Source organism: Oncorhynchus keta, chromosome 9 (assembly GCF_023373465.1).
Source record: "Oncorhynchus keta strain PuntledgeMale-10-30-2019 chromosome 9, Oket_V2, whole genome shotgun sequence".
Lineage (NCBI taxonomy): Eukaryota > Metazoa > Chordata > Actinopteri > Salmoniformes > Salmonidae > Oncorhynchus > Oncorhynchus keta.
Window position 1 is genome coordinate 2,586,252 of NC_068429.1, and position 19,972 is coordinate 2,606,223.

At 42.8% G+C, this 19,972-nt stretch overlaps 1 protein-coding gene and 2 long non-coding RNA genes across 5 annotated transcripts in view; 1 reads left to right on the forward strand and 2 right to left on the reverse strand.

Moving 5' to 3' along the window:
* The window catches only part of LOC118379548 (interleukin-11 receptor subunit alpha-like), a 68,421-nt gene extending 50,904 nt beyond the window's left edge, over positions 1–17,517 (forward strand). The window contains exons 7-14 of the mRNA XM_052524881.1: positions 272–421; positions 2,102–2,268; positions 6,306–6,450; positions 6,682–6,771; positions 11,154–11,253; positions 11,356–11,434; positions 15,007–16,293; positions 16,327–17,517. Coding sequence (XP_052380841.1) covers positions 272–421; positions 2,102–2,268; positions 6,306–6,450; positions 6,682–6,771; positions 11,154–11,253; positions 11,356–11,434; positions 15,007–15,276 — 1,001 coding nt within the window. The 3' untranslated portion in view covers positions 15,277–16,293; positions 16,327–17,517. The remainder of the gene's footprint in view (positions 1–271; positions 422–2,101; positions 2,269–6,305; positions 6,451–6,681; positions 6,772–11,153; positions 11,254–11,355; positions 11,435–15,006; positions 16,294–16,326) is intronic.
* On the reverse strand, positions 466–1,518 carry LOC127931627 (uncharacterized). Its single transcript, XR_008141959.1, has 3 exons — positions 713–1,518; positions 604–656; positions 466–547 (listed from the first exon to the last, which is right to left on the reverse strand). It is a non-coding gene; the product is annotated as an uncharacterized LOC127931627 (long non-coding RNA).
* A 209-nt stretch (positions 17,518–17,726) lies between the features above and the next one.
* On the reverse strand, positions 17,727–19,571 carry LOC127931630 (uncharacterized). 3 transcript variants are annotated; one of them, XR_008141964.1, is made up of 3 exons: positions 18,757–19,571; positions 18,160–18,279; positions 17,727–17,879 (listed from the first exon to the last, which is right to left on the reverse strand). It is a non-coding gene; the product is annotated as an uncharacterized LOC127931630 (long non-coding RNA). The 3 variants fall into 3 exon arrangements; XR_008141962.1 differs by lacking the exon at positions 17,727–17,879 and adding an exon at positions 17,899–18,039; XR_008141963.1 differs by lacking the exon at positions 17,727–17,879 and adding an exon at positions 17,899–18,079.
* Between the last annotated feature and the right edge of the window lie 401 nt (positions 19,572–19,972).

Sequence of the window (19,972 nt, forward strand, 5' to 3'; positions counted from 1 at the left end):
ACCTGGGTGTCTGTGTCTATCCTCTCGGGGTGTCTCCACCCAGCAGCACACAAGTAATAACCACCCCTCTCCCTGTCCTTCCTCCTCTCCAGTGTGTACCCCCTCTCGGGGTGTCTCCTTCCCAGCAGCACCACAAGTGAATAACCACCTCTCTCCTTAGTCACCTCCAGTGTCCTGTCCTCTACCCCCACTAATGTACATTATACCAGCACCACAGTGAATCTGTCTCTCCTCCTCTCCTTCCTCCTTATCCTTCCAGGGGTCACCTAAGACCAGGTGAGTCTGTGTCTATCCCCTCCCCAGAAGCAGTGCACCATCACAGACCCTACCATGTGGCAGCTCTACCACTACATCAACATCACCGAGACCAACCCTCTGGGGTCACAGACCACCATCATTCAGGTCAAGTTCCACAAGCTCTGTAGGTCACCTTCACATATTTCCCACTGTGTGTCTGTGTCTGTCCTACCCACTAATTACATTATATTAGTCACCTGGACAGTGTGTCTGTGTCTATCCTACCCACTAATTACATTATATTAGTCACCTGGACAGTGAGTCTGTGTCTATCCTACCCACTAATGATGACATTATATTAGTCACCTGGACAGTGTGTCTGTGTCTATCCTACCCACTAATTACATTATATTAGTCACCTGGACAGTGAGTCTGTGTCTATCCTACCCACTAATGATGACATTATATTAGTCACCTGGACAGTGTGTCTGTGTCTATCCTACCCACTAATTACATTATATTAGTCACCTGGACAGTGTGTCTGTGTCTATCCTACCCACTAATTACATTATATTAGTCACCTGGACAGTGTGTCTGTGTCTATCCTACCCACTAATTACATTATATTAGTCACCTGGACAGTGTGTCTGTGTCTATCCTACCCACTAATTACATGATATTAGTCACCTGGACAGTGTGTCTGTGTCTATCCTACCCACTAATAACATTATATTAGTCACCTGGACAGTGTGTCTGTGTCTATCCTACCCACTAATTACATGATATTAGTCACCTGGACAGTGTGTCTGTGTCTATCCTACCCACTAATAACATTATATTAGTCACCTGGACAGTGTGTCTGTGTCTATCCTACCCACTAATTACATGATATTAGTCACCTGGACAGTGTGTCTGTGTCTATCCTACCCACTAATAACATTATATTAGTCACCTGGACAGTGTGTCTGTGTCTATCCTACCCACTAATTACATTATATTAGTCACCTGGACAGTGTGTCTGTAGGTCACCTTCACATTTCCCGCTGTGTCTCTGTGTAGGTCAACCTCTGTGTAGGTCAACCTCTGTGTAGGTCAACCTTTCATCTGAACAGTGTGTCTGTAGGTCAACCTCTGATCTCTTTCTGTGTTGGTCTAACTGTGTCTGTCTGTCTTACCCTAACCTTATTTAATAACCTTGTCATGTTGTGTCTTCAGTCATCACAAGTGTTAGTTATTGACTCTAAACTGTCTTCTGTCTGTGTATCTTTAATAGTGTGTTCCTCACCCCCTCCCTCTCTCTCTCTCTCCCTCTCTCCCTCTCTCGCTCTCTCTCACCCCCTCTCTCTCTCACTCTCACCCCCTCTCTCTCACCCTCTCTCTCTCTCTATCACCCTCCCTCTCTCTCTCTCTCCCCTTTCCCTCTCTCTCTCTCTCACCCCCTCTCCCTCTCATCACCCTCTCTCTCTCTCTCACTCTCTCTCACTCTCTCTCTATCACTCTCTCTCTCTCTCTATCACTCTCACTCTCTCTCTATCACTCTCACGCTCTCTCTATCACTATCACTCTCACTCTATCACTCTCACCCTCTCTCTCTATCACTCTCACCCTCTCTCTCTCTATCACTCTCACCCCCTCTCTCTCTATCACTCTCTCTATCACTCTCACCCTCTCTCTCTCTATCACTCTCACCCTCTCTCTCTCTCTCACCCTCTCTCTCTCTCACCCCTCTCTCTCTCTCTCACCCATCTCTCTTCTCTCTCTCTCTCCCCCTCTCTCTCCTCTCTCTCTCTCTCTCTCTCTCTCTCTCTCTCGCTCTCTCTCTCTCGTTCTCTCTCACCCCCCCACTCTCTCTGTGTGTCTACAGTGCAGCCAGACCCCCCAGAGGCAGTAACAGCAGTGGGGATGGTAGGATATCCCATGAGGCTCCAGGTGAACTGGACGAACCCTGCCTCCTGGCTCCACGACGCTGTGCCCTTCCCCCTCCACTTCCAGCTCCGCTACCGTCCTGTAGGATCCAGCATCTGGTCTACCGTCAGTTCCTCTATTTAACATCTCTCCCCTCCCTACCGTCCTGTAGGATCCAGCATCTGGTCTACATTCTGTCCTATCTGACTGTGTTTTGGTCTACAGTCCTCCTATCTGACTGTGTTTTGGTCTACATTCAGTCCTCCTATCTGACTGTGTTTTGGTCTACAGTCTGTCCTATCTGACTGTGTTTTGGTCTACAGTCTGTCCTCCTATCTGACTGTGTTTTGGTCTACAGTCTGCCCTCCTATCTGACTGTGTTTTGGTCTACAGTCTGTCCTATCTGACTGTGTTTTGGTCTACAGTCTGTCCTCCTATCTGACTGTGTTTTGGTCTATAGTCTGTCCTCCTATCTGACTGTGTTTTGGTCTACAGTCTGTCCTCCTATCTGACTGTGTTTTGGTCTACAGTCTGTCCTATCTGACTGTGTTTTGGTCTACAGTCTGTCCTCCTATCTGACTGTGTTTTGGTCTACAGTCTGTCCTCCTATCTGACTGTGTTTTGGTCTACAGTCTGTCCTATCTGACTGTGTTTTGGTCTACATTCTGTCCTATCTGACTGTGTTTTGGTCTACAGTCTGTCCTATCTGACTGTGTTTTGGTCTACAGTCTGTCCTATCTGACTGTGTTTTGGTCTACAGTCTGTCCTATCTGACTGTGTTTGGTCTACAGTCTGTCCTATCTGACTGTGTTTTGGTCTACAGTCTGTCCTATCTGACTGTGTTTTGGTCTACAGTCTGTCCTATCTGACTGTGTTTTGGTCTACAGTCCTCCTATCTGACTGTGTTTTGGTCTACAGTCTGTCCTATCTGACTGTGTTTTGGTCTACAGTCTGTCCTCCTATCTGACTGTGTTTGGTCTACAGTCAGTCCTATCTGACTGTGTTTTGGTCTACATTCAGTCTGTCCTATCTGACTGTGTTTTGGTCTACATTCAGTCCTCCTATCTGACTGTGTTTTGGTCTACAGTCTGTCCTATCTGACTGTGTTTTGGTCTACAGTCCTCCTATCTGACTGTGTTTTGGTCTACAGTCTGTCCTATCTGACTGTGTTTTGGTCTACATTCAGTCCTCCTATCTGACTGTGTTTTGGTCTACAGTCTGTCCTATCTGACTGTGTTTTGGTCTACAGTCTGTCCTCCTATCTGACTGTGTTTTGGTCTACAGTCTGTCCTATCTGACTGTGTTTGGTCTACAGTCTGTCCTCCTATCTGACTGTGTTTGGTCTACAGTCTGTCCTATCTGACTGTGTTTTGGTCTACATTCAGTCCTCCTATCTGACTGTGTTTTGGTCTACAGTCTGTCCTATCTGACTGTGTTTTGGTCTACAGTCTGTCCTATCTGACTGTGTTTTGGTCTACAGTCTGTCCTATCTGACTGTGTTTTGGTCTACAGTCTGTCCTATCTGACTGTGTTTTGGTCTATAGTCTGTCCTATCTGACTGTGTTTTGGTCTATAGTCTGTCCTATCTGACTGTGTTTTGGTCTACAGTCTGTCCTATCTGACTGTGTTTTGGTCTACAGTCTGTCCTATCTGACTGTGTTTGGTCTACAGTCTGTCCTATCTGACTGTGTTTGGTCTACAGTCTGTCCTATCTGACTGTGTTTTGGTCTACAGTCTGTCCTATCTGACTGTGTTTTGGTCTACAGTCTGTCCTATCTGACTGTGTTTTGGTCTATGGTCTGTCCTATCTGACTGTGTTTTGGTCTATAGTCTGTCCTATCTGACTGTGTTTTGGTCTACATTCAGTCCTCCTATCTGACTGTGTTTTGGTCTACAGTCTGTCCTATCTGACTGTGTTTTGGTCTACAGTCTGTCCTCCTATCTGACTGTGTTTTGGTCTACATTCAGTCCTCCTATCTGACTGTATTTGGTCTACAGTCTGTCCTATCTGACTGTGTTTGGTCTACAGTCTGTCCTCCTATCTGACTGTGTTTTGGTCTACAGTCTGTCCTATCTGACTGTGTTTTGGTCTACAGTCTGTCCTATCTGACTGTGTTTTGGTCTACAGTCTGTCCTATCTGACTGTGTTTTGGTCTACATTCAGTCCTATCTGACTGTGTTTTGGTCTACAGTCTGTCCTATCTGACTGTGTGTTGGTCTACAGTCTGTCCTCCTATCTGACTGTGTTTTGGTCTACAGTCTGTCCTCCTATCTGACTGTGTTTTGGTCTATAGTCTGTCCTATCTGACTGTGTTTTGGTCTATAGTCTGTCCTATCTGACTGTGTTTTGGTCTACAGTCTGTCCTATCTGATTGTGTTTTGGTATACAGTCTGTCCTCCTATCTGACTGTGTTTTGGTCTACATTCAGTCCTCCTATCTGACTGTGTTTTGGTCTATAGTCTGTCCTATCTGACTGTGTTTTGGTCTACAGTCTGTCCTCCTATCTGACTGTGTTTGGTCTACAGTCAGTCCTATCTGACTGTGTTTTGGTCTACATTCAGTCTGTCCTATCTGACTGTGTTTTGGTCTACATTCAGTCCTCCTATCTGACTGTGTTTTGGTCTACAGTCTGTCCTATCTGACTGTGTTTTGGTCTACAGTCCTCCTATCTGACTGTGTTTTGGTCTACAGTCTGTCCTATCTGACTGTGTTTTGGTCTACATTCAGTCCTCCTATCTGACTGTGTTTTGGTCTACAGTCTGTCCTATCTGACTGTGTTTTGGTCTACAGTCTGTCCTCCTATCTGACTGTGTTTTGGTCTACAGTCTGTCCTATCTGACTGTGTTTGGTCTACAGTCTGTCCTCCTATCTGACTGTGTTTGGTCTACAGTCTGTCCTATCTGACTGTGTTTTGGTCTACATTCAGTCCTCCTATCTGACTGTGTTTTGGTCTACAGTCTGTCCTATCTGACTGTGTTTTGGTCTACAGTCTGTCCTATCTGACTGTGTTTTGGTCTACAGTCTGTCCTATCTGACTGTGTTTTGGTCTACAGTCTGTCCTATCTGACTGTGTTTTGGTCTATAGTCTGTCCTATCTGACTGTGTTTTGGTCTATAGTCTGTCCTATCTGACTGTGTTTTGGTCTACAGTCTGTCCTATCTGACTGTGTTTTGGTCTACAGTCTGTCCTATCTGACTGTGTTTGGTCTACAGTCTGTCCTATCTGACTGTGTTTGGTCTACAGTCTGTCCTATCTGACTGTGTTTTGGTCTACAGTCTGTCCTATCTGACTGTGTTTTGGTCTACAGTCTGTCCTATCTGACTGTGTTTTGGTCTATGGTCTGTCCTATCTGACTGTGTTTTGGTCTATAGTCTGTCCTATCTGACTGTGTTTTGGTCTACATTCAGTCCTCCTATCTGACTGTGTTTTGGTCTACAGTCTGTCCTCCTATCTGACTGTGTTTTGGTCTACATTCAGTCCTCCTATCTGACTGTATTTGGTCTACAGTCTGTCCTATCTGACTGTGTTTGGTCTACAGTCTGTCCTCCTATCTGACTGTGTTTTGGTCTACAGTCTGTCCTATCTGACTGTGTTTTGGTCTACAGTCTGTCCTATCTGACTGTGTTTTGGTCTACAGTCTGTCCTATCTGACTGTGTTTTGGTCTACATTCAGTCCTATCTGACTGTGTTTTGGTCTACAGTCTGTCCTATCTGACTGTGTGTTGGTCTACAGTCTGTCCTCCTATCTGACTGTGTTTTGGTCTACAGTCTGTCCTCCTATCTGACTGTGTTTTGGTCTATAGTCTGTCCTATCTGACTGTGTTTTGGTCTATAGTCTGTCCTATCTGACTGTGTTTTGGTCTACAGTCTGTCCTATCTGATTGTGTTTTGGTCTACAGTCTGTCCTCCTATCTGACTGTGTTTTGGTCTACATTCAGTCCTCCTATCTGACTGTGTTTTGGTCTATAGTCTGTCCTATCTGACTGTGTTTTGGTCTATAGTCTGTCCTATCTGACTGTGTTTTGGTCTACAGTCTGTCCTATCTGATTGTGTTTTGGTCTACAGTCTGTCCTCCTATCTGACTGTGTTTTGGTCTACATTCAGTCCTCCTATCTGACTGTGTTTTGGTGTCTAACTTCATCTATCTCCACCCCCTCCCCAGGTGGAGTCTAAGGCCAGTGCCCTGCTCATAACCGACGCCCTTGCTGGCCACGCCCACCAGCTACAGGTGAGAGCCCAGGACGAGATCAACCCAGACAGCCAGTGGAGTGACTGGAGCCCCCTTCTGCAGGCCTGGCCATGGGGCGGTGAGAATACTGCTGCATACTACACACTAGCACATAGTACTAATGTTTTCCAAATGGCCCTCTAATCCCTATATACTGCACTACTTTTAACCAGGACCTGTCTACAACTGGACCTTTATAAGGCCCAGAACAGTGTTTTAATAGACTTTAATTTCTCCGTGGTGTTACACAGTTACTTGGTCAGCGGTGTTATCTGTGAAAGACAGCATCGTTATGTGGTGAATCCCACAGGTTGCACAGCAGATCCAACTGAACAAACCGTCCCTGTAGACTACAATGACGAAGATGCGGAGCCCTCTACAGCCAACACCAAGTCAGAGAGTAAGTGGCTTTTTCTAAGCCAGAACAGCCCATATTTTCTGTTTCTGTATACATCAGTCTCTATATACATCAGCCTCTGTATATATCAGTCTCTATATACATCAGTCTCTATATACATCAGTCTCTATATACATCAGTCTCTATATACATCAGTCTCTATATACATCAGTCTCTATGTACATCAGTCTCTATATACATCAGTCTCTATATACATCAGTCTCTATGTACATCAGTCTCTATATACATCAGTCTCTGTATATATCAGTCTCTGTATATATCAGTCTCTATATACATCAGTCTCTATATACATCAGTCTCTATATACATCAGTCTCTATATACATCAGTCTCTATATACATCAGTCTCTATATATATCAGTCTCTGTATATATCAGTCTCTATGTACATCAGTCTCTATGTACATCAGTCTCTGTATACATCAGTCTCTATATATATTACTCTCTATATACATCAGTCTCTGTATATATCAGTCTCTGTATATATCAGTCTCTATGTATATCAGTCTCTATGTATATCAGTCTCTATATATATTACTCTCTATATACATCAGTCTCTATGTACATCAGTCTCTGTATACATCAGTCTCTATATACATCAGTCTCTGTATATATCAGTCTCTATATACATCAGTCTCTATATACATCAGTCTCTATATACATCAGTCTCTATATACATCAGTCTCTATGTACATCAGTCTCTATATACATCAGTCTCTATATACATCAGTCTCTATGTACATCAGTCTCTATATACATCAGTCTCTGTATATATCAGTCTCTGTATATATCAGTCTCTATATACATCAGTCTCTGTATATATCAGTCTCTATGTATATCAGTCTCTATATATATTACTCTCTATATACATCAGTCTCTGTATATATCAGTCTCTATATACATCAGTCTCTATATACATCAGTCTCTATATACATCAGTCTCTATATACATCAGTCTCTATATACATCAGTCTCTATATACATCAGTCTCTATGTACATCAGTCTCTATATACATCAGTCTCTATATACATCAGTCTCTATATACATCAGTCTCTATATACATCAGTCTCTATGTACATCAGTCTCTATGTACATCAGTCTCTATATACATCAGTCTCTATATACATCAGTCTCTATATACATCAGTCTCTATATATATCAGTCTCTGTATATATCAGTCTCTATGTACATCAGTCTCTGTATACATCAGTCTCTATATACATCAGTCTCTATATACATCAGTCTCTATGTACATCAGTCTCTATATACATCAGTCTCTGTATATATCAGTCTCTGTATATATCAGTCTCTATATACATCAGTCTCTATGTACATCAGTCTCTATATACATCAGTCTCTATATATATTACTCTCTATATACATCAGTCTCTATATACATCAGTCTCTATATATATTACTCTCTATATACATCAGTCTCTATGTACATCAGTCTCTGTATACATCAGTCTCTATGTACATCAGTCTCTGTATACATCAGTCTCTGTATATATCAGTCTCTATATACATCAGTCTCTATGTATATCAGTCTCTATATATATTACTCTCTATATACATCAGTCTCTATGTACATCAGTCTCTGTATACATCAGTCTCTATGTACATCAGTCTCTGTATACATCAGTCTCTATATACATCAGTCTCTGTATATATCAGTCTCTATGTACATCAGTCTCTATGTACACTACCGTTCAAAAGTTTGGGGTCACTTAGAAATGTCCTTGTTTTTGAAAGAAAAGCTAATTTTTTGTCTATTAAAATAACATCAAATAGACGTTATTAATGTTGTAAATGACTATTGTAGCTGGAAACAGCAGATTTTTAATATAATATCTACATAGCCGTACAGAGGCCCATTATCAGCAACCATCCCTCCGGTGTTCCAATGGCACGTTGTGTTAGCTAATCCAAGTTTATCATTTTAAAAGGCTAATTGATCATTAGAAAACCCTTTTGCAATTATGTTAGCACAGCTGAAAACTGTTGTGCTCATTAAAGAAGCAATAAAACTGGCCTTCTTTAGACTAGTTGAGTATCTGGAGCATCAGCATTTGTGGGTTCAATTGCAGGCTCAAAATGGCCAGAAACAAAGACCTTTCCTCTGAAACTCGTCAGTCTGTTCTTGTTCTGAGAAGTGAAAGTTATTCCATGTGAGAAATTGCCAAGAAACTAAAGATCTCGTACACGCTGTGTACTACTCCCTTCACAGAACAGCGCAAACTGGCACTAACCAGAATAGAAAGAGGAGTGGGAGGCCCCGGTGCACAACTGAGCAAATGGACAAGTACTTTAAAGTGTCTTGTTTGAGAAACTGGCAGCTTCATTAAATAGTACCCGCCAAACCCCAGTCTCAACATCAACAGTGAAGATGTGACTCCGGGATGCTGGCCTTCTAGGCAGAGATGCAAAGAAAAAGCCATATCTCAGACTGGCCAATAAAAATAAAAGATTCAGATGGGCAAAATAACACAGACACTGGAGAGAGGAACTCTGCCTAGAAGGCCAGCATCCAGGAGTCACCGCCTCACTGTTGACGTTGAGATGGGTGTTTTGTACGTACTATTTAAAGAAGCTGCCAGTTGAGGACTTGTCTGTTCTCTCTCTCCTGATCTCTGTCTTCTGTCCCCTCTCTCTCCTGATCTCTGTCTTCTGTTCTCTCTCTCTCTCCTGATCTCTGTCTTCTGTTCCCTCTCTCTCCTGATCTCTGTCTTCTGTTCCCTCTCTCTCCTGATCTCTGTCTTCTGTTCTCTCTCTCTCCTGATCTCTGTCTTCTGTTCCCTCTCTCTCCTGATCTGTCTTCTGTTCCCTCTCTCTCCTGATCTCTGTCTTCTGTTCCCTCTCTCTCCTGATCTCTGTCTTCTGTCCCCTCTCTCTCCTGATCTCTGTCTTCTGTTCTCTCTCTCTCCTGATCTCTGTCTTCTGTTCCCTTTCTCTCCTGATCTCTGTCTTCTGTTCCCTCTCTCTCCTGATCTCTGTCTTCTGTTCCCTCTCTCCTGATCTCTGTCTTCTGTTCTCTCTCTCTCCTGATCTCTGTCTTCTGTCCCCTCTCTCTCCTGATCTGTCTTCTGCTCCCTCTCTCTCCTGATCTCTGTCTTCTGTTCCCTCTCTCTCCTGATCTCTGTCTTCTGTTCCCTCTCTCTCCTGATCTCTGTCTTCTGTTCCCTCTCTCCTGATCTCTGTCTTCTGTTCCCTCTCTCTCCTGATCTCTGTCTTCTGTCCCCTCTCTCTCCTGATCTCTGTCTTCTGTTCTCTCTCTCTCCTGATCTCTGTCTTCTGTTCCCTCTCTCTCCCGATCTCTGTCTTCTGTTCCCTCTCTCTCCCGATCTCTGTCTTCTGTTCCCTCTCTCTCCTGATGTCTGTCTTCTGTTCCCTCTCTCTCCTGATCTCTGTCTTCTGTTCCCTCTCTCTCCTGATCTCTGTCTTCTGTTCCCTCTCTCTCCTGATCTCTGTCTTCTGTCCCCTCTCTCTCCTGATCTTTGTCTTCTGTTCTCTCTCTCTCCTGATCTCTGTCTTCTGTTCCCTCTCTCTCCTGATCTCTGTCTTCTGTTCCCTCTCTCACCTGATCTCTGTCTTCTGTTCCCTCTCTCTCCTGATCTGTCTTCTGTTCTCTCTCTCTCCTGATCTCTGTCTTCTGTTCCCTCTCTCTCCTGATCTCTGTCTTCTGTTCCCTCTCTCTCCTGATCTGTCTTCTGCTCCCTCTCTCTCCTGATCTCTGTCTTCTGTTCCCTCTGTCTTCTGTTCCCTCTCTCTCCTGATCTCTGTCTTCTGTTCCCTCTCTCTCCTGATCTCTGTCTTCTGTTCCCTCTCTCTCCTGATCTCTGTCTTCTGTTCTCTCTCTCCTGCTCCCTCTCTCTCCTGATCTCTGTCTTCTGTTCCCTCTCTCTCCTGATCTCTGTCTTCTGTTCCCTCTCTCTCCTGATCTCTGTCTTCTGTTCTCTCTCTCCTGCTCCCTCTCTCTCCTGATCTCTGTCTTCTGTTCCCTCTCTCTCCTGATCTCTGTCTTCTGTTCCCTCTCTCTCCTGATCTCTGTCTTCTGTTCTCTCTCTCTCCTGATCTCTGTCTTCTGTTCCCTCTCTCTCCTGATCTCTGTCTTCTGTTCCCTCTCTCTCCTGATCTCTGTCTTCTGTTCCCTCTCTCTCCTGATCTCTGTCTTCTGTCCCCTCTCTCTCCTGATCTCTGTCTTCTGTTCTCTCTCTCTCCTGATCTCTGTCTTCTGTTCCCTCTCTCTCCTGATCTCTCTCTCCTGCTCCCTCTCTCTCCTGATCTCTGTCTTCTGTTCTCTCTCTCCTGCTCCCTCTTTCTCCTGATCTCTGTCTTCTGTTCTCTCTCTCCTGCTCTCTCTCCTCTAGATTCGGAGGATGATGGTGGTAGTCTGGGAGTGGTGATATTTCTGTCCCTGTTTGCTGTCATCATCATTGTCTTGTTGTCCTCTCTATTTGTCCTCATGTGGTGAGATATGTCCTCCTGCATGTCTACATCAGTTTACTATGTTCTCTAACAACTGAATTGAACAATTCCTTCATCTTGAAATATCTTATGTTTGTTGTCTAGGGTGAGGCAATGGAGACGGGACAATGTAACACGACAGGAACTGACCTCAATGTTGAAGATGAAGTCCTGCATATCTGAAGTGAGTCAGACCCCTATCAATGTCACTACATGTTGTTACAGACCCTCTCTACTCTATGGCTTTTGTGACTCAGAGCCCTGCTGTAGTGTAAAATGGCTCTGTACTGAAGTGGTATTCTACTGTTCTACAACTGAGTTATCCTGCTGGCAGGACAGGTTTATTAGCCTGGATAATGTCTAGGTTGTTCTATATCAGGACAGGTTTATTAGCCTGGATAATGCTGGATAATGTCTAGGTTGTTCTATATCAGGACAGGTTTATTAGCCTGGATAATGTCTAGGTTGTTCTAGATAAGGACAGGTTTATTAGCCTGGATAATGCTGCATAATGTCTAGGTTGTTCTAGAACAGGACAGGTTTATTAGGCTGAATAATGTCCAGGTTGCTCGAGAACAGGACATGTTTATTCGCCTGGATAATGTGTAGGTTGTTCTAGGGCAGGACAGGTTTATTAGCCTGGATAATGTCTAGGTTGTTCTATATCAGGACAGGTTTATGAGCCTGGATAATGTGTAGGGTTGTTCTCTATCAGGACAGGTTTATTAGCCTGGATAATGTGTAGGTTGTTCTCTATCAGGACAGGTTTATTAGCCTGGATAATGCTAAATAATGTCCAGGTTGTTCTAGAACAGGACAGGTGTATTATCCTGGATAATGTCTTGGTTGTTCTATATCAGGACAGGTTTATTAGCCTGGATAATGTGTAGGTTGTTCTAGATCACGACAGGTTTATTAGCCTGGATAATGCTGAATAATGTCCAGGTTGTTCTAGAACAGGACAGGTGTATTATCCTGGATAATGCCTTGGTTGTTCTATATCAGGACAGGTTTATTAGCCTGGATAATGTCTTGGTTGTTCTATATCAGGACAGGTTTATTAGCCTGGATAATGCTAAATAATGTCCAGGTTGTTCTAGAACAGGACAGGTGTATTATCCTGGATAATGTCTTGGTTGTTCTATATCAGGACAGGTTTATTAGCCTGGATAATGTGTAGGTTGTTCTAGATCACGACAGGTTTATTAGCCTGGATAATGCTGAATAATGTCCAGGTTGTTCTAGAACAGGACAGGTGTATTATCCTGGATAATGTCTTGGTTGTTCTATATCAGGACAGGTTTATTAGCCTGGATAATGTCTTGGTTGTTCTATATCAGGACAGGTTTATTAGCCTGGATAATGCTAAATAATGTCCAGGTTGTTCTAGAACAGGACAGGTGTATTATCCTGGATAATGTCTTGGTTGTTCTATATCAGGACAGGTTTATTAGCCTGGATAATGTGTAGGTTGTTCTAGATCACGACAGGTTTATTAGCCTGGATAATGCTGAATAATGTCCAGGTTGTTCTAGAACAGGACAGGTGTATTATCCTGGATAATGTCTTGGTTGTTCTATATCAGGACAGGTTTATTAGCCTGGATAATGTCTTGGTTGTTCTATATCAGGACAGGTTTATTAGCCTGGATAATGTCTAGGTTGTTCTATATCAAGACAGGTTTATTAGCCTGGATAATGTCTAGGTTGTTCTATATCAGGACATGTTTATTAGCCTGGATAATGTCTAGGTTGTTCTATATCAGGACAGGTTTATTAGCCTGGATAATGTCTAGGTTGTTCTGTTTCAGGACAGGTTTATTAGCCTGGATAATGTCTAGGTTGTTCTATATCAGGACAGGTTTATTAGCCTGGATAATGTCTAGATTGTTCTAGATCAGGACAGGTTTATTAGCCTGGATAATGTCTAGGTTGTTCCAGATCTGGACAGTGTTTATGTTGATATGGTTGTTCTAGGGTAGCACATCCTCAGCCTGGGTGTGGTGGTTGGGGAATATGAGGGTTAGGTGGAGGGGGGGGGGGGGGGTGTTGTCTCTGGCTGAAATAGTGAAACAGTAGAAGTTGAGTTTTCCTGTGCAGTCAGGAAGGATTGTCCTCCTCCAATATGCTGCATAGTCAAACAGAACCAGCAGTGAATGAACTACAGCAGGGATCAACAACACTCAACAACAATATAAACACAACAAGTGTTGGTCCCATGAGCTGAAATTAAAGAACCCAGAAATCTTCCACACACAAAAAAAAAGTATTTCCCTCAAATTCTGTGAACAAATGTGTTTACGCGTCTATTCGTGAGCGTTTCTCCTTTGCCAAGATAATGCATCCAGCTGACAGGTGTGGCATATCAAGAAGGTGGGTTAAACAGCATGGTCATTACACAGGTGTAACTTGTGCTGGGGATAATAAAAGGCCACTAAAATGTGCAGTTTTGTCACACAACACAATGCCACAGATCTCTCAAGTTTTGAGGGAGCGTGTAATTGGCATTGTGTTGTGTGACTAAACTGCACATTTGAGTGGCCTTTTATTATTTTAAGTAAAGATAGAATATTTCTAAATACATCTACATACATGTGGATGCTGCTGTGACTACAGCTAGTCCTGAATAATAATGAGTCAGATGGTTAGACTGCAGGAGCGTCCACCAGAGCTGTTACTATAAACCAGTAACTCTGTAGTATCACTTTTACTACAACTGTGAGCAGCCATTGTTTTGACTATAACCTTAACTACGAGGTGATTTCTGTGTTGTTCCTCTTTTCCTCCTCTCTTCTCTCCTCCTCTCTTCTCTCCTCCTCTTTCCTCTCCTCCGCTCTTCTCACCTCTCCTCTTCTCCTCTCTTCTCTCCTCCTCTCTTTCCTCCTCTCTTCTCTCCTCTCCTCCTCTCTTCTCTCCTCTTCTCTTCTCTCCTCTTCTCTTCTCTCCTCTCTTCTCTTCTCTTCTCTCCTCTTCTCCTCTCTTCTCTCCTCCTCTCTTTCCTCCTCTCTTCTCTCCTCTCCTCCTCTCTTCTCTTCTCTTCTCTTCTCTTCTCTCCTCTTCTCTTCTCTCCTCTCTTCTCTTCTCTTCTCTCCTCTCTCCTCTCTTCTCCTCTCTTCTCCTCTCCTCTCTTCTCTCCTCTCTCCTCCTCTCTTCTCCTCTCTCCTCCTCTCTTCTCTCCTCTCTTCTCTCCTCCTCTCTTCTCCTCTCTCCTCTCCTCTCCTCTCTTCTCCTCTCCTCTCCTCTCTCTCCTCTCTCTTCTCTCTCTCCTCTCCTCTCTCTTCTCTCTCTCCTCTCCTCTCTCCTCTCCTCCTCCTTTCCTCCTCCTCTCCTCCTACTTTCCTTTCCTCCTCCTTTCCTTTCCTCCTCCTCTCCTCTTCTTTCCTCCTCCTCTTCTCTTCTTTCCTCCTCCTTTCCTTTCCTCCTCCTCTCCTCTTCTTTCCTCCTCCTCTTCTCTTCTTTCCTCCTCTTCTCTCCTCCTCTTCTCTCCTCCTCTTCTCTCCTCCTCCTCTCCTCTTCTTTCCTCCTCCTCTTCTCTCCTCCTCTTCTCTCCTCCTCCTCTCCTCTTCTTTCCTCCTCCTCTTCTCTTCTTTCCTCCTCCTCTTCTCTCCTCCTCTTCTCTTCTCTCCTCCTCTCTCCTCTCCTCCTCTCTTCTCTCCTTCTCTCTTCACTCCTCCTCTCTATTCTCTCCTCCTTCTCCTCCTTCTTCTCCTGTTCTCTGTAACTTAACTTCCCTCCTCCTCCTCCCTTCTCTCCTCAGCCTAGGTTGGCCCCTCCTCTTCACCAGGCCATACCTCTACCAGCTGTCTGCAGCGTCCACAACACACTACCCACAACCTACCAGGAGACTCACCATGCTACCCACAACCTACCAGGAGACTCACCACGCTACCCACAACCTACCAGGAGACTCACCACGCTACCCACAACCTACCAGGAGACTCACCACGCTGCCAACAACCCATCTGGAGTGAGTGCTTGGCCTGGTCGCTGCCTGCCGATAGACAGACATGATGGACCGACTGACTGACTCCTCCCACTGGAGTTCAACCTCTTCTGATTGGCTGTGGGCCTCAGTGACAGTACAGCACCAGTAAACATGAAGTCAAAGGAAGGAGGGATTAGTATCTGTCTGTCTCCTCCCCAGCCTGACTGACTGACTCCTCCCACTGGAGTTCAACCTCTTCTGATTGGCTGTGGGCCTCAGTGACAGTACAAAGGAAGGAGGGATTAGTATCTGTCTGTCTCCTCCCCAGCCTGGCTGACTGACTCCTCCCACTGGAGTTCAACCTCTTCTGATTGGCTGTGGGCCTCAGTGACAGTACAAAGGAAGGAGGGATCTGTCTGTCTCCTCCCCTGCCTGCCTGACTGAACAAAGTTCACATTGTATTCCTGATGATGGTCCTTTATTACTCGTGACTAATGATAATATAATAATAATAATAATAATAGACTAATGGAAGGCTGAAAGAGGAGAAGAAGAAACAGGGTTTTCCAATTTGCTAAAGCAAAAGGCATTACCGATATATAGACCGGTTGGCAATATAGACAGGTTATAAAGAGGTTATAAACAGGTTATAGACAGGTTATAGACAGGTTATAAAGAGGTTATAGACAGGTTATAAAGAGGTTATAAACAGGTTATAGACAGGTTATAGACAGGTTATAAACAGGTTATAAAGAGGTTATAGACAGGTTATAAAGAGGTTATAGACAGGTTATAAACAGGTTATAAACAGGTTATAAACAGGTTATAGACAGGTTATAAACAGGTTATAAACAGGTTATAAAGAGGTTATAGACAGGTTATAGACAGGTTATAAAGAGGTTATAGACAGGTTATAAACAGGTTATAGACAGGTTATAGACAGGTTATAGACAGGTTATAAAGAGGTTATAGACAGGTTATAAACAGATTATAAAGAGGTTATAAACAGGTTATAAACAGGTTATAGACAGGTTATAGACAGGTTATAAACAGGTTATAAACAGATTATAAAGAGGTTATAAACAGGTTATAGACAGGTTATAAAGAGGTTATAAACAGGTTATAGACAGGTTATAAACAGGTTATAAATAGGTTATAAAGAGGTTATAGACAGGTTATAGACAGGTTATAGACAGGTTATAGACAGGTTATAAACAGGTTATAAACAGGTTATAAAGAGGTTATAAACAGGTTATAAAGAGGTTATAAACAGGTTATAAACAGGTTATAGACAGGTTATAAACAGGTTATAGACAGGTTATAAACAGGTTATAAAGAGGTTATAAAGAGGTTATAGACAGGTTATAAACAGGTTATAGACAGGTTATAAACAGGTTATAAAGAGGTTATAAACAGGTTATAAACAGGTTATAAAGAGGTTATAGACAGGTTATAAACAGGTTATAAAGAGGTTATAGACAGGTTATAGACAGGTTATAGACAGGTTATAAAGAGGTTATAGACAGGTTATAGACAGGTTATAGACAGGTTATAAACAGGTTATAAAGAGGTTATAGACAGGTTATAGACAGGTTATAAACAGGTTATAGACAGGTTATAAACAGGTTATAAAGAGGTTATAGACAGGTTATAAACAGGTTATAGACAGGTTATAAACAGGTTATAGACAGGTTATAAACAGGTTATAGACAGGTTATAAACAGGTTATAGACAGGTTATAAACAGGTTATAGACAGGTTATAAAGAGGTTATAGACAGGTTATAAACAGGTTATAAACAGGTTATAGACAGGTTATAAACAGGTTATAAAGAGGTTATAAACAGGTTATAAACAGGTTATAGACAGGTTGGCATTCTCTTAACTTCAGCAGAAAAAGAGAAGGAACACTGCAAGGCTACTGCTATTGGTCAGTGGTTGAGAAAGACGAGTCCTGTCATTTCCATGCTGACCAGTCACAGACAGGACGATGTCATATCTTAATGTGTGTATGTGGGTAGCTTGAGGTTACATTGGTCTGGGAACAGTTATCCTCTCTCCCGACCTCCACCAGAAGTGATGTGGCCCCACCTGGGATGCATTTGTTATTTGTTTTGGTTGTTTTTTTAGATCTTTTACCCAATAATAATAATAATGTAAATCATATTTATTTTTGGAGTCCCTTTTATTTTAAATAAGGATAGAATATTTCTAAACACTTCTACATACATGTGGATGCTGCTGTGACTACAGCTAGTCCTGAAGTCATCCTGAATAATAATGAGTCAGATGGTTAGACTGCAGGAACGTCCACCAGATCTGTTACTATAAACCAGTAACTCTCACATTTGAGTGGCCTTTTATTATTTTAAATAAGGGTATAATGTTTCTAAACACTTCCACATACATGTGGATGCTGCTGTGACTACAGCTCGTCCTGAAGTCATCCTGACTAATAATGAGTCAGATGGTTACACACAATATCATACTAATGTCTATCCAAGATGTTCTCAGAGGAAGTCAACAATTTCCATAACATACTGAACCCTACAGCTGTCACCATTCAGTTCCCATAACATACTGAATCCTACAGCTGTCACCATTCAGTTCCCATAACATACTGAATCCTACAGCTGTCACCATTCAGTTCCCATAACATACTGAATCCTACAGCTGTCACCATTCAGTTTCCATAACATACTGAATCCTACAGCTGTCACCATTCAGTTTCCATAACATACTGAATCCTACAGCTGTTACCATTCAGTTCCCATAACATACTGAATCCTACAGCTGTCACCATTCAGTTCCCATAACATACTGAATCCTACAGCTGTTACCATTCAGTTCCCATAACATACTGAATCCTACAGCTGTTACCATTCAGTTCCCATAACATACTGAATCCTACAGCTGTCACCATTCAGTTTCCATAACATACTGAATCCTACAGCTGTCACCATTCAGTTTCCATAACATACTGAAACCTACAGCTGTCACCATTCAGTTCCCATAACATACTGAATCCTACAGCTGTCACCATTCAGTTCCCATAACATACTGAATCCTACAGCTGTTACCATTCAGTTCCCATAACATACTGAATCCTACAGCAGTCACCATTCAGTTCCCATAACATACTGAATCCTACAGCTGTCACCATTCAGTTCCCATAACATACTGAATCCTACAGCTGTCACCATTCAGTTCCCATAACATACTGAATCCTACAGCTGTCACCATTCAGTTCCCATAACATACTGAATCCTACAGCTGTCACCATTCAGTTCCCATAACATAATGAATCCTACAGCTGTCACCATTCAGTTCCCATAACATACTGAATCCTACAGCTGTCACCATTCAGTTCCCATAACATAATGAATCCTACAGCTGTCACCATTCAGTTCCCATAACATACTGAATCCTACAGCTGTCACCATTCAGTTCCCATAACATACTGAATCATTCAGTTCCCATTCAGTTTCCATAACATACTGAATCCTACAGCTGTCACCATTCAGTTCCCATAACATACTGAATCCTACAGCTGTCACCATTCAGTTCCCATAACATACTGAAACCTACAGCTGTCACCATTCAGTTCCCATAACATACTGAATCCTACAGCTGTCACCATTCAGTTCCCATAACATAATGAATCCTACAGCTGTCACCATTCAGTTCCCATAACATACTGAATCCTACAGCTGTCACCATTCAGTTCCCATAACATACTGAATCATTCAGTTCCCATTCAGTTTCCATAACATACTGAATCCTACAGCTGTCACCATTCAGTTCCCATAACATACTGAATCCTACAGCTGTCACCATTCAGTTCCCATAACATACTGAATCCTACAGCTGTCACCATTCAGTTCCCATAACATAATGAATCCTACAGCTGTCACCATTCAGTTCCCATAACATACTGAATCCTACAGCTGTCACCATTCAGTTCCCATAACATACTGAATCATTCAGTTCCCATTCAGTTTCCATAACATACTGAATCCTACAGCTGTCACCATTCAGTTCCCATAACATACTGAATCCTACAGCTGTCACCATTCAGTTCCCATAACATACTGAATCCTACAGCTGTCACCATTCAGTTCCCATAACATACTGAATCCTACAGCTGTCACCATTCAGTTCCCATAACATACTGAATCCTACAGCTGTCACCATTCAGTTTCCATAACATACTGAATCCTACAGCTGTCACCATTCAGTTTCCATAACATAATGAATCCTACAGCTGTCACCATTCAGTTCCCATAACATACTGAATCCTACAGCTGTCACCATTCAGTTCCCATAACATACTGAATCCTACAGCTGTCACCATTCAGTTCCCATAACATACTGAATCCTACAGCTGTCACCATTCAGTTCCCATAACATACTGAATCCTACAGCTGTCACCATTCAGTTCCCATAACATACTGAATCCTACAGCTGTCATCATTCAGTTCCCATAACATACTGAATCCTACAGCTGTCACCATTCAGTTCCCATAACATACTGAATCCTACAGCTGTCATCATTCAGTTCCCATAACATACTGAATCCTACAGCTGTCACCATTCAGTTTCCATAACATACTGAATCCTACAGCTGTCACCATTCAGTTCCCATAACATACTGAATCCTACAGCTGTCACCATTCAGTTTCCATAACATAATGAATCCTACAGCTGTCACCATTCAGTTCCCATAACATACTGAATCCTACAGCTGTCACCATTCAGTTCCCATAACATACTGAATCCTACAGCTGTCACCATTCAGTT